Source organism: Molothrus ater, chromosome 1, assembly GCF_012460135.2.
Source record: "Molothrus ater isolate BHLD 08-10-18 breed brown headed cowbird chromosome 1, BPBGC_Mater_1.1, whole genome shotgun sequence".
Taxonomy (NCBI): domain Eukaryota; kingdom Metazoa; phylum Chordata; class Aves; order Passeriformes; family Icteridae; genus Molothrus; species Molothrus ater.
Genome location: NC_050478.2, coordinates 153,365,432 through 153,378,855, shown reverse-complemented (window position 1 = coordinate 153,378,855; position 13,424 = coordinate 153,365,432). Strand labels below are relative to the sequence as shown.

At 53.8% G+C, this 13,424-nt stretch overlaps 2 protein-coding genes across 2 annotated transcripts; one reads left to right on the top strand and one right to left on the bottom strand.

Annotated features, from left to right (window-relative positions):
- Positions 1-1,296: 1,296 nt before the first annotated feature.
- On the top strand, positions 1,297-2,046 carry LOC118700086 (NAD(P)(+)--arginine ADP-ribosyltransferase 2-like). Its single transcript, XM_036404417.1, has one exon. The coding sequence runs from the start codon at positions 1,297-1,299 to the stop codon at positions 2,044-2,046; it is 750 nt and encodes a 249-aa protein (XP_036260310.1).
- Positions 2,047-8,686: 6,640 nt separating this feature from the next.
- LOC118700099 (NAD(P)(+)--arginine ADP-ribosyltransferase 2-like) lies at positions 8,687-9,439 on the bottom strand. Its single transcript, XM_036404444.1, has one exon. It carries the CDS (start codon positions 9,437-9,439, stop codon positions 8,687-8,689), a length of 753 nt encoding a protein of 250 aa, XP_036260337.1.
- Between the last annotated feature and the right edge of the window lie 3,985 nt (positions 9,440-13,424).

Sequence of the window (13,424 nt, the reverse complement as noted above, 5' to 3'; positions counted from 1 at the left end):
ATTAAGGGTAACCAGGATGAACGTGGATGGAATCCATGGAGATACAGACAAAGGGGACTCCAATGAGGGTCTTTTGCAAATGCTGGACCACAGAAGGAGCAGTGACTGGAAAAAGCAGAAGTTGCAGGAAAGGTCATCTGGCATATTGGGGCAATCAGTGAAAACCACACCCAGAAACCCCTTTGGATGACCCTCCAGTACCATAAAAGGACTTCCAGAAATGGGCTGGAGCATGCAAATTATTTCCAGAGAAATTGATGTATCTGCATTAGTTAAGAAGCCCCTTCTAATGAATATTTATAATTGTGGTGGATAAATACCCCATGGCAAAATCCCCCCTGATATGCAGGACCAGGAGAGATCTGCTGTGATTCCGAGCTGATAAAGAATTCCGGCTTTCTGCTACCTCCAGTTCCATCAGGGAGTTCACTCCAGCCGATTTCGGTATCAGGGATTGGGGGGACACTGGGGTCGTATTGAGGGCGGGACACGGGACTGGGATTGCAGGGTGGGGCCATGGGGGCTCCAGGGGGATGTTTTGCGGGGCAGGGGATGAACCCTGGACTTGGGTTGGAGTCGTGGATTGGCATGAAATGGGTATCGAGACTGGGAGCAGGTTTTGGGTCTGGGAGAGGCATTTGGGGTACACTGGGGGGGTGAGGGCGTGGCTCTTGGAGTCTGGGTGAAGTCCTGGAAGGGCTCTGGTCCACACGTGGTCTAAAGAGATGTGGGAGCAGGAGTCAGGTCCTGGGGAGCCGTGGGGGGAACAATGGAATGTTAAACACAAGACCAGGTTTGGGATGAGGGGCTGGTGGGGCACCGCGGGGACACTGGGGAGGTAAGGGATTGTTCCCAGGGTTTGGGCAGGAGCGACACTACTGGGGGAACTGAGGCAGGATTGGGAGAGGGGTTGTGGGGCTGGTGGGCGCAGAACAACACTGGAAGGCACACAGCACTGGGGTCCACGGGTCACTGCTGCAGGGACAGAGAGCGACCACAGAATTTGATATAATTTCCTGCGGGTCTAGGAGGACACTAAGGGTGGAGGACATGGGACCAGGGGAGTGGGATTGTTGTCCTGGGGGTCTGAGGGGAGTCCAGGAATGACCCCAGGATTTGGAATCAGCATGTTCAAGCTGAAACTGCCCCCCTGCCCCATGACTGCCCTCAATTCCCCTCCTCAGCCCCTCACAGAGGAACCCTTCCCATGTACCCCCGTGTGCCCCAATTGTCCCCTCAGTGTGTCCCTCTTTGTCCCCCAGTGTCCCACACTGTTCGTGGTGGCCTCTCTCCAGCATGGCCCTCCTGGCTCACACCCTGGCACTGCTGGCATTGACCATGGCCACCGTGGCCATCAAGGTGGTGCCCCTGGACATGGCCTTGAATTCCTTTGATGACCAGTACCGGGGCTGTGGCCCTGCCATGAATGCAAAGTTGCCGTCCCTCTACAACTCCGAGTACCAGAAAAATCCTCGCTTTGCCTGGGGCTGGTATCATGCAGATGCTGAGTGGCGCAAGCGGGGCTCTCCCGTGTCCCCTCTGACGTCCGAGTGGCAGGCCCTCGCTCTCATGGCCTACACCTCGCAGCACGTGTACAGGGACTTCAACGCAGCCGTGCGCACGGCCGGGCGCTCCCGCCAGGAATACCGGAACAATTTCCACTTCAAAACTTTGCATTTCCTGCTGACCCAGGCCCTGGTGACACTGAGGCAGGCTCAGAAAGGGCAGTGTCACCGCGTGTTCCGGGGTGTGCATGACGTTCGTTTCCTGGCACGGCGTGGCCGGAGAGTCCGGTTTGGTCAGTTCACATCGACGTCGCTGCGTAAAGAGGTTGCTCTGCGATTTGGGACAGACACAATTTTCGAGGTGCACACATGCCATGGCGCGGACATCCGTCAGTTCTCCGTGTATCCAGGGGAGGAGGAGGTGCTGATCCCGCCCTTCGAGACCTTCGAGGTCACCAAAGTCACCCGGGATGGGAAGAGGACATGGATCTGGCTCCGATCCACTGGGACCTACAGCAAATACAACTGCGAGTGGCACTGAGGTGAGAGCACAGGGACAGCCTGGGGTGATGGGGACACCCACTGTGGCCCTGGGGTCACCCATGATAAGGCACAGGGGACAATGATACTCACTGGGAGTGGGGGACAGGCACACCCACTGTGTGTGGGGGGAGAAGGACACCCAGTGCTGGTGACATCAAATTTGGGGGCACCCATTGTGGGCATGAGGACAGGAACATCTATGACAGGGCGCAGGGATGGGGATTCCCACTTCTGGGAGGGGACAGGGACAGGAACACCCCTGCCAGGGGAGGGCAGAGACTGGGCCCTGCCTGTACTGACCCTGTCCCTCTCCGCTAAAGCAGTGCTGTTGGGATGGGCCCCGTGTGCTGGACGTGGGTGGGCCACAACCCCCCATGGCACTCCCTGAAGCCCTGTCACCCCCTGTCACCCTCCATGGCACCCCCTGACTCCCTCTGACCCCTGTCATCCCTAAGCCCACCATGACCCCGCTGACCTACCTAGCCCCTCTACCCCCCATATCCCCCCACCTACGACGTCCTGTCACCTGGCACCTCATGGCCACCATCTCTCCTGCCACCCCTAATGCCCCATTTTGGCTGTTCCCAACCTCCTCACTCCCCACATGGCCTCCCATTGTACCCCTTTTTGTCCCCCAGGTGGGAGCATCCCCAGGGCCCCCTTCCAGAGGACTCCCTTGTCCCCCACAGCCTTGGCATGGGCCAATGGGATCCTCTGAGCCATGAGGCCACCAAGGTCACCGAGGTCACCGAGGTCGCTGTGGGGACCCTGGCCACCACGATCATGAAGACTCCCAGTAACAAGGCTGCCATAGCCTCTGCGACTGCTGTACACACCAAGGTCATTGAGCAAAGCAATTCCAATCAATAATTAAATCATAACAATTCCATTAAATAAATCTGACAAAGCCAACAAAAAGTGACAATTCCTAAGCAGGGCTCCATGTCGCTCCCCAATCCAACATTGGTGGTCACATCTCGTTCTCTCAGTTTTGAGGAGGATCCTTGGGGAGCATCCCCTTCCCGAGAGAGCAATCTCACTCACATTTCATTCCAAGCAAGAATATGGGTGAGGAATCTCTGTCTGAGAGGGGATTGGACATTTCCAGAGTCAGCTGACGGATGGCCAGGCCCAGTTCTGGTGGTCTACCCTCAGTTGTCAATTCCAGGTTGGTGATTTGAGCTGCTTTTAGCCCAATTCAGCACCAAAAGCAGCACCAGACCCCTCTCAATGCTGTCCCAATGGCCACAAATGGGGCACTGGCTCTTGGGTACATTTCAGGCTGAGCATCCTGCCACATCCTGCACTTCAGGGGGAGCTTAAAGGCTGGAGACTGGGAGGTTGAAGAGGGCAAGGGCAGGTCCTGCCCCTGGGGAGGGACAGTCCCCAGTGGTAGTCCAGGCTCAGAGGGTCCTGCTGGAGCAGATCTGGGGAAGGACATGGTGAGTGCCTGTAGGTGACCAGTGGAACTGGCCATATGGCCTGGGGCCAGGAGGGATCCAGGGGGCATCAGGAGGGGTGGGGCCAGGAGGTCAGGAAGTATTTGAGACCCTCTGCCCTTCCCGGTGAGGAACATCAGTAGTGCCATGTCCAACTCTGTTCAGTGCTGTGTTGAGTTCTGTCCAGTGCCATGTCCCTTTCTGCACTGCTCTGGGATGATTCTGCCTGAGCTGGGAGGTTGGGCCAGGTGCCCACTCTGGGTCCTTCCAGCCTGACCCATCCTGGGATTTGGGGATTCTGGCAGTTGTGGTTCAGGAATTGTCCACAGGAGGGCAGCAGCAAGCGTGGGAAATCAGTCGCACTGTGCAGTTCCGGGTGCCAACAGCAGGCGGCAGCACGAGCTGCTGGCGCTGCCCAGCGCCCGCCCCGCCCCATCCCGGTCCCGGGGGCTCTGCAATGGTTTGGGATGGAGCGACCTTAAAGCCCGTCCGGTGCCAGCCCTGCCATGGGCAGGGAAGCTTCCCCTGGGCCAGGCTGCTCCAGGCCCTGCCCTGCTTGGCCTTGAACCCTTCCAGGAGTGGGGTATCCACAGCTTGGTTCTAGATGAGTAATATGATAATTGACTCTCTCAATTAAAGAGTGAGTATTGTGTGTATGATAAGAGAAGTTTTGTTGATTGACAGTAATGTGATTGTCGTTTGATTTTTGGACACCCTTTGTTCTCTCCACTGTCCCCTTTCCCCCCCTCAATGTTGTTCCCACCGGACGGCCCAGGTTGTCAGGGTTGTCAGGGATATGTGGAGGCCAGACATTGGGTAATTGGGAATGGGGAAAACCTGTTGCTGGGGAGGCGTGGCATGCCTTGCTTCACCTCACCTCACCTCACCTCAACTCACCTCACCTCACCTCACCTCCAGTCAAGTTACAAGAAGGTCTCCACCAGTGGATGGTTGGTTGACAGGCTTTTAGAGAGCCAGGTTTGGCTGATGCAACACTGGGGTATAAAAGCTGAAGCTGCCATTTTGTGGATGAGCCACTGGCAGTCGGCCATGGTCCTAGTGCTGCCTATTTTCCTTATTCAGTCCCTTTATTGTGTTTGTTGGGGTTTAATAAACCTTTAAAAATTTAAAGTGAGAGGTCGTTTCTCACAGTCACCATGCACCATGGTCACCATGACCACCATGACTCCCAGAAAATATGGTCACCAAGGCCACCAGTGCCATTTTCCCTGGAGGAAAAGGGAAAAAAGGGAGAAGAGTAGAGGAAGAGAAGAGGAAAAACAATAATCTTCCCTACCCCCTCTCTCCACCAACATCTCCATGACTGGCCTTTACTTCTTTAGAAATTCATTCATTTGCATTCTTGACCAAACTTTGAGCTTTCCCACATATTCAGGATTTAACCAAACCAAACTCTATTTCTGCTCCACAATTTATTCAGCCCTGAAAGGAATAAGAGGAATGTTTCTTCACAAAGAGATTGTGTGGATCTTGTGGTAGATTGGGCCAGGGATTTTTAAATGTGGAAGTGACTGGAAAAACAATCAGTTTCAGAAAATATTCCTCACTGACATGGACTGCTGCTCAGACAAGGTCCTGCCAAATTCCTGAACTTCAAGAAGAAGACGAGGAAAGACTTAGCAGGCTGAAGAATTTTAATTTCCCCACACCGGGTGGAGTTAATGCTCATTTTAATGGTCATGTGTCTGAGTTACAGAAGGGTGGGATGTGTAGCAAGGGGGATATGCAGTGGCTGGATTGGGAAGTCTGCACCTTCCGAATACCTCGGCCAGTGGGGAAATGAGTAGGAGATATGGCTAGGAAATTGGGGTAAAAAGGAGGCTGCATCATCCAGCAACTTGAGACACTCCATGAGGAAATTCCCCACAGCCTCTTCCTTTGTTGATGTATAAAATTACAGGACTCTTCTGTCTCCTTTCTGCAAGTAAACCTCTGGCAAGGTGAATTTTTCTGCTCAAAAGGTAGATAGAAAAAATGTTGTTCCACATGAATCCTAAGCGGTATGATTAGCTGCAGCCAGTCTCATCCACAAAATGGCGGCTCTGCCTTTTATACCCCTGCTGTTGCATCAGCAAATACATATCCATAAGCAGTCATACATATACAAAAATTTTCCTTCTATATCCCTGGCCCCTCCCGAAGTCTTTCAGCTGACCCTTCCTTGCTGTCCATTGGTGGAGACTTTCCTGCACTCTGATTGGGGGTGAGGCATTGTCATGCCACGCCTCCCCTGCACAGTTTCTCCCATTCCCAGCTGCCCCATGCAAAGGGCACAAATACAAGCCCATGTCCCTGACAGCCCGGACAACCAGGGCCATCTGGTGGCAAGAATACAGAGGGGGGAAAAGGAGACTATGAGTGTCCTGGTTTAGGGCAAATTTGGGAGAAAACCTCCAAAATGGGCCCCACCAGAAATTAAACCTACATGACTCCTCCCCCCAGCTGGTTCAGGAAAGAACTTCCTTGGACAGAAGTGGAAAGAACCTGTTTATTTAACAGGCCAAGCACTCCCCAGCGCACAAAATGAAGAATACCAGATGACAACACTCATTCACTGCTCTGAAGAGATGACAAATTCAGAAAGTCTCTCCTGTGGGTGGTCACTCTGTTATCAGTCCCTTCGGTGCTGGGAAAAGTTGCGGAATAGGCCCCGTCAGGCTACAAAGTGCCAGCTCTCAGTGTTTCCCTGGGTCTCAGTCTGGAGCAGGTTTGAATGGTTCCAAGGAAAGGGAAAGAAAAAAAGTCCAGGGAAAACTCAGACTGCCTCAGCTAGCTAAACTAACTGACTAACCAACCAAAAAAGCAAAAGGAGCATGGTATTCTGCCCCGTCCATGCATAGACGTCAACAGTGTGCCAGCAGAATGTGGAGGAGGAGTCCAGTTCCTGATAACAAAACTCTGTGCCTCTTCTTCTCCCCGCCTTCACTCTAAGCCAGTCTTGAGGGCACAGAATATAATATCGAGCATAAACAGAACACACGACTGGGGATACAAGCATCATAACCTCACCCTAGGACAATGGGAAAACAGAGAGTGTCCAAAAACCAAACCACAAAAACATAATCATGCATCAACAAAACTTCTCTTTACATGCAACCAATATTCATCCCTGATTTGTGAGAGCCAATCATAATATTACCCATCTATACCAAAGCTGTGGCTGCCACACACCTGGAACGGTTCAAAGCCAGACTGGGCCAGGCCTGGAGCAGCCTGGCCCAGGGGACGATGTCCCTGCCCATGGCAGGGCTGGCACCGGACGGGCTTTAAGGTCGCTCCATCCCAAACCATTGCAGAGCCCCCGGGGCCGGGATGGGGCGGGGCAGGTGTTTGGCAGCGCCAGCAGCTCGTGCTGCCGCCTGCTGTTGGCACCCGGAACTGCAGCTGGGAGCGGCGCCATTGATTTCTTGCACTCACTGATGCCCTCCGGTGGACAATTCCCAAACTGCAACTGCCAGAATCCCCAAATCCCAGCATGGATCAGGCTGGAAGGACCCAGAGTGGGCACCTGGCCCAACCTCTCAGCTCAGGCAATGACATCCCTGAGCACAGGATTGGGTCCAGAACAGCCCATAAATGGATATGGCACTAGGCAGAACTGAACATGATCACTTCCTGACCTCCTTGTCCTGCACCTCTTGATGCCCCCTAGATCCCTCCTGGCCCCAGGACACAAAGCCAGCTTCACTGGTCACCTACCAACACCCCCTCGTCCTTCTCCAGTACTTCTCCAGCAGGTTGCCCCCATCTGGGACTGACACTGGGAACTGTTCCTCCCCAGGGACAGGACCTGCCCTTGCCCTCTTCAACCTCCCAGGTTCCAGCCTTTAAGGTCCCCCTGAAGTGCAGGATGTGGCAGGATGCTCTGCCTGAAATGTGCCCAAGAGACAATGGCCCATTTGTGGCCATTGGGACAGCATTGAGAGGGGTCTGGTGCTGATTTTGGTGCAGAATTGGGCTAAAAGCAGCTGAAATCACCAACCCCGAATGGAGAACGGAGAATGAAGCACCAGAGCTGGGCCTGGCCATCCATCAGCTGACCCTGGGAACGTCGAGTCCCCTCTCAGACAGAGATTCCTCTCCTCTATTCTAGCTAAAATGAAATGTGTGTGAGGTTCCTCCCTCAGGAAGGGGATGCTCCTCAAGGATCCTCCTCAAGAAAGAGACGTTCCCAGGGGTGTTGTTCGTGGGAGTGACATTGATCCCTGCTTAAGAAATTGTCACTTTTGGCTGGCTGTGTCAGATTTATTTAATGGAATTGTTTCAAACAAATTGTTTCATGGAATTGTTTTGATAGAATTTTTTAATAGGAATGCTTTTCTCAATGACCTTGGTGGGCACAGTGGTCACAGTGGCTGTGGTAGTCTTGTGGCTCAGGGAGTCTTGATGATCATGGTGGCCACAGATGCCACAGCAACCACAATGACCATGGTGTCCTTGGTGACCTTGCGGTCCAGAAAATTCTGGTGGCCACTGCGAGGGCTGTGGTGGCCAAGAGGAGTCCTCTGCGGTGGAAAGGGGCCCTGGGGATTGTCCTGCCTAGGGGACAAAAAGGGGCATAATGAGAGGCCATGTAGGAGTGCGGGGGTTGGGAATGACCATAATGGACGGTTAGGGGTGGCAGGAGAGATGGAGGCCATGAGGTGCCAGGTGACAGGATGTCGTGGGTGGGGCGGCATGGGGGGTAGAGGGGCTAGGTAGGTCAATGAGGTCATGGTGGGCTTAGGGATGACAGGGGTCAGAGGGAGTCAGGGGGTGCCATGGAGGGTGACAGGGGGTGACAGGGCTTCAGGGAGTGCCATGGGGGGTTGTGGCCCACCTACGTCCAGGACATGGGGCCCATCCCAACAGCACTGTTTTGGCAGGGAGTGACAGGGTCAGTACAGGCAGGGCCCAGTCTCTGCCCTCCCCTGGCAGGGGTGTTCCTGTCCCTGTCCCCTCCCAGAAGTGGGAATCCCCATCCTGTGCCCTGACATGGATGTTCTTTCCCTCTTGCCCACAATGGGTGCCCCCAAATTTGGTATCACCAGCACTGGGTGTCCTTCTCCCCACACACACAATTGGTGTCCTTGTCCCCCATGCCCAGTGAGTATCATTGCCCCCTGAGCCATATCTTTGGTGTCCCCAGGTCCACAGTGGGTGTCCCCATCACCCTAGGCATTCCTCTCTGTTGTCACCTCACAGCCACGCGCAGTTGTGTTTGCTGAATGTCCCAGTGGAGCGGAGACTGATCTTTGTCTTCTGCCCATCCCGGGTGATTTTGGTGACCTTGAAGGTCTCAAAGGGTGGGATCAGCACCTCACGGTTGCCAGGATCGTAGGAAAAAGCCTGGATGTCCACGCCATGGCATGTGTGAACCTCAAATATGGTGTCTGTTCCATACTTCTGGGCGACCTCTTTGCTCAGCGACGTCGATGTGAATTGACCAAACCGGACCCTCTGCCCATGCCGTGTCTTGAAATGAACGCCCCGCACGCCCCGGTACACATGGTGACACTTCCCCTTCTGAGCGTGCCTCAGCGTCCCCAGGGCATCGGTCAGCAGGAAATGCAGCGTTTTGAAGTGGAAGTTGTTCCGGTATTCCTGGCTGGACTGCCCGGCTGTGCGCACGGCCGTGTTGAACTCCTTGTATAGGTACTTCATTGTGTAGGCCATGACAGCCACGGCCTGCCCTGGGGACGCCAGAGGGGACACAGGGGAGCCCCGCTTGCGCCATTCAGCGTCCGCATGATACCAGCCCCTGGCAAAGTGAGGATTCCTCTGGTACTCGAAGCCGTAGAGGGACGGCAGAGCCGTGATCATGGCAGGGCCGCAGCCCCGGTACTGGTCATCGAAGGAGTCCCGGGCCATGTCCAAGGGCACCACCTTGATGGCAATGGCAGTTGCCATGGTCATTGCCAGCAGTGGCAGGGTGTGAGCCAGGAAGGCCATGGCAGGCAGAAGTCACCGGGACCGGTGTGGGACACTGGGGGACAAAGAGGGACACGCTGAGGGGACAATGAGGGCACACAAGGGTACATAGGAAGGGTCCCTCTGTGAGGGGCTGAGGTGGGGCGGGGGGGTGTCAGCCAAGGGGATGGGGAGTAGCTCTGGTTGGAAGACCCTTGGAAACAGCCTGGAATGTTGATCTGAAAACCTGGGGTCATTCCAGGACTCCCCAGTGTCCCTCAGACCCTCAGAGCAACAATCTCACACCCATGGTCTCATATCATCAACCATTAGCAGCCTCCCAGTCCCCCAGGACCATGATTCAAATTCTGGGGTCACTACCTCTCCACCCAGCTGTGCCCTCCATGATCATAATCCCACAATGGCCGCCCTGGATCCCACTGCTGTGTCCCCTCCCGTGTCATTCCTGTGCCCACAAGCCCCAGAACCCCGCTCCCAGCCCTGTGTCCCTTCCCCCCTAGTGTCACCCCAGCCCCTCTGCAGTTCCCCAGCCCAAACCTTGGGGACAATCCCTGACATCCCCAGTGTCCCCTCAGTGCCCCACCAGCCCCCCTCCCAATGCCAGTCCAGTGTTTCCCTTCCATTGTCCCCCCAGCGCTCACCAAAAACTCAAGCCTGCTCACAATCCTCTGCAACCTTCTTGTGACTCTGGACTGATTACAAACCTCAAATAAATCCCTAAAGCCAGTCCCTGACCCCCACTGTTGTCCTCGGCCCACTCCCAAACCCCAGTTCTACTCCCAGCCCCGTGACCCTTTCAGAGTCACCCCAGATCTCCAACCCAAATCTGGGGGTCATCCCCTGCCCCTGCAGTGTCCTGCTGGACCCCCCCATGGCCCCACTCCACCACTCAGTCCTGTGTCCCCCTCTAAAATGACCCCATTGTCCCCCCAGTCCCTGATACCGAAATTGCCTGGAGTGAACTCCCTGATGGAACTGGAGGTAGCAGAAAGCCGGAATTCTTTATCAGCTCGGAATCACAGCAGATCTCTCCTGGTCCTGCACATCAGGGGGACTTTGCCATGGGGTATTTATCCATCATAATCATAAATATTCATTAGAAGGGGCTTCTTAGCTAATGCAGATTCATCAGTTTCTCTGGAAATAATTTGCATGGTTCTGCCTCTTTCTGGAAGTCCTTTTATGGTACTGGAGGGTCATCCAAAGCGCTTTCTGGGTGTGGTTTTCACTGATTGCCCCAATATGCCAGATGACCTTTCCTGCAACTTCTGCTTTTTCCAGTCACTGCTCCTTCTGTGCTCCAGAACTTGCAAAAGACCCTCACTGGAGTTTCTTTATCTGTTTCTTCATGGATTCCATCCACGTTCATCCTGATATACACACTTCTACCTCCTTTTCATGCTTTTGCCCATTCATTTTAAGCTCAGTCCTACATCTTTATGGGATCTGAAACTTTCTATTCTCTCTCTTATTGCACACCCACAATGACCTCAATCCCAGTCCCATGGTCCCCCAGTGCCCCCCAGTCCCCCTCATCACAGCTCACTGAGTTGCTGTCACACCTCAGATACCAAATAGAGTCCCCTATCAGATGCCATCCCTGTAGGCACCTTGAGCCTGGGGATGATCTCTTGGGGGAGTGGCTGGGTGATTTCCCTGGCCTTGCTGGTTTGGCAGGAGAAGTTCTGGACCCCCAAGAAGGGATCCACCAACACCAGGAGATACCTGAGCCTATGTTGGCGTGGTAGCTCAGAAAATCCATTTGCCAGTACTCCCCAGGAGTGTTCCACTTCCAGTGACGCCTGGAGGTGATGGTTTTGAATTCAAAGGGTTCTTTTCAAAACATATCCGGCATTTCTCCGTAACAGACCTGACAGTTTTGTCCTAAGGACACTGAGGATCTGAGGCCACAGAGAAGTCCCCATCTCATGAATTCCCCAGTGCTTTGCTGGGGCTTTTCTCCTTTACAAATTGCAGCATCAGCTGGGGAGGGCCTGACCTGGTTATTGGGAGTTACCTCTCACCCACTCAGCCACCCTCTTTATTGTGGGCTTTTAGATAAGCAGCCAATTTTCAATCTGCCCAACTCTATCCAGGCCTCACCTCCTGGTGGTGAAATTCCTTTCTCAGGAATTAACACCAGCATGCTTTGTTGCACAACCTCTCGTGCAGCTTTAGTACAAGTCTATTTACACACAGGGATTTGTCAATCCCCAAGCTGGTGTGCCCTGCACTATAGTACAGCCACATCTCTGGGCAGCTGGGTAGTATCGAGGAGGGGCATTAATTCTTGTTCATATTTTATTGGAGATCTCTGTGCTGTTAATTGACTTCTATCTCTCCATATGGCTCCATGGGCACGAGCAATGCTCAAAGCAGATGGCAAATGAGTTCCTACGTTTGCATGGGCCTGTGGGAGTGGGACTGGGGATCTGGGCTGTGAGCAATCAGAGAGAGAAAGAAAATTTCAGATTCCTCAATAGTGCTAGACAGAGCTTATAGATGAATGGGCCAAAACAAGGAAAGCTGGTAGAAGTGTGAATAGTCAGGATGAACATGGATGGAATCCATGAAGAAACAGATAAAGAAACTCCAGTGAGGGTCTTTTGCAAGTTCTGGAGCACAGAAGGAGCAGTGACTGGAAAAAGCAGAAGTTGCAGGAAAGGTCATCTGGCATATTGGGGCAATCAGTGAAAACCACACCCAGAAACCCCTTTGGATGACCCTCTAGTACCATATAAGGACTTCCAGAAAGAGGCAGAACCATGCAAATTATTTCCAGAGAAAGTGATGTATCTGCATTAGCTAAGAAGCCCCTTCTAATGAATATTTATAATTGTGGTGGATAAATACCCCATGGCAAAGCCCCCCCTGAGCTGCAGGACCAGGAGAGATCTGCTGTGATTCCGAGCTGATAAAGAATTCCGGCTTTCTGCTACCTCCAGTTCCATCAGGGAGTTCACTCTGGCCAATTTCACGACCAGGGGCTGGGGGACAATGGGGACACTTGTGGGAGGACATGGGACTGGGATTGTGGAGTGGGGCCATGGGGGCTCCAGGGGGACATTGCAGGGGCAGGGGTGACCTCTGGATTTGGGTTGGGGTCCAGGGGTGACATGACATGGGAAATGGGACTCGGTTTGGGACTTGGGTCGGGGAGTGGGAGCTGAGGGACACTGAGGTTGGTGAGGGAGCAGCTTCAGGCATTTGGGTGGAATCCCAGAGAGACCTGGGGTTGCAAGAAGGTTGCAGAGGACTGGGAGCAGGCTTGAGTTTATGGGGAGCCTGGTGGGGACAATGGAATGGTAAAAACAGGACTGGGATGGGGAGGGTGGCTGGTGGGGCACTGAGGGGACACTGGAGAGGTCAGGAATTGTTCCCAGGGTTTGGGCTGGGGGGCACTAGGGGGGGAAAGGACTGGGAGTGGGGTGGTGGGGCTGTTGGGCACAGGGACAACATTGGGGGGAACACAGTGCCTTTATTACCCCTGGTGTTGCATCAGCAAATACATATCCATAAGTAGACATACATATTCAAAAATTTTCCTTCTAGATCCCTGGCCCCATTCAAAGTCTGACAGATGACTCTTCCTTGCTGTCCATTGGTGGAGACCTTCCTGCAGTCTGATTGGAGGTGAGGTGAGGCATGCCATGCCTCCCCAGCAGTAGGCTTGGCCCTTACCCAACTGCCTGATACAAGGGGAACAGGTACACGCCCTCCCTCCACATGTCCCTGAGAGCCCTGACAACCAGGGCCTTCTGGTGGCAACAATACAGACGGGGCAAAGGAGACTAAGAGGAGAACAGAGGGTGTCCGAAAAACAAACATACCCATAAATTGACAAAACTTCTCTTTACGTACACACAATATTCATCCCTTAATTGTGAGAGCCAATCATCATATTACCCATCTATAACAAAGCTGTGGCTTCTCCACTCCTGGCCATGTCCAAGGCCAGTCTGGGCAGTGCCTGGAGCAGCCTGGCCCAGGGGAAGATGTCCCTGCC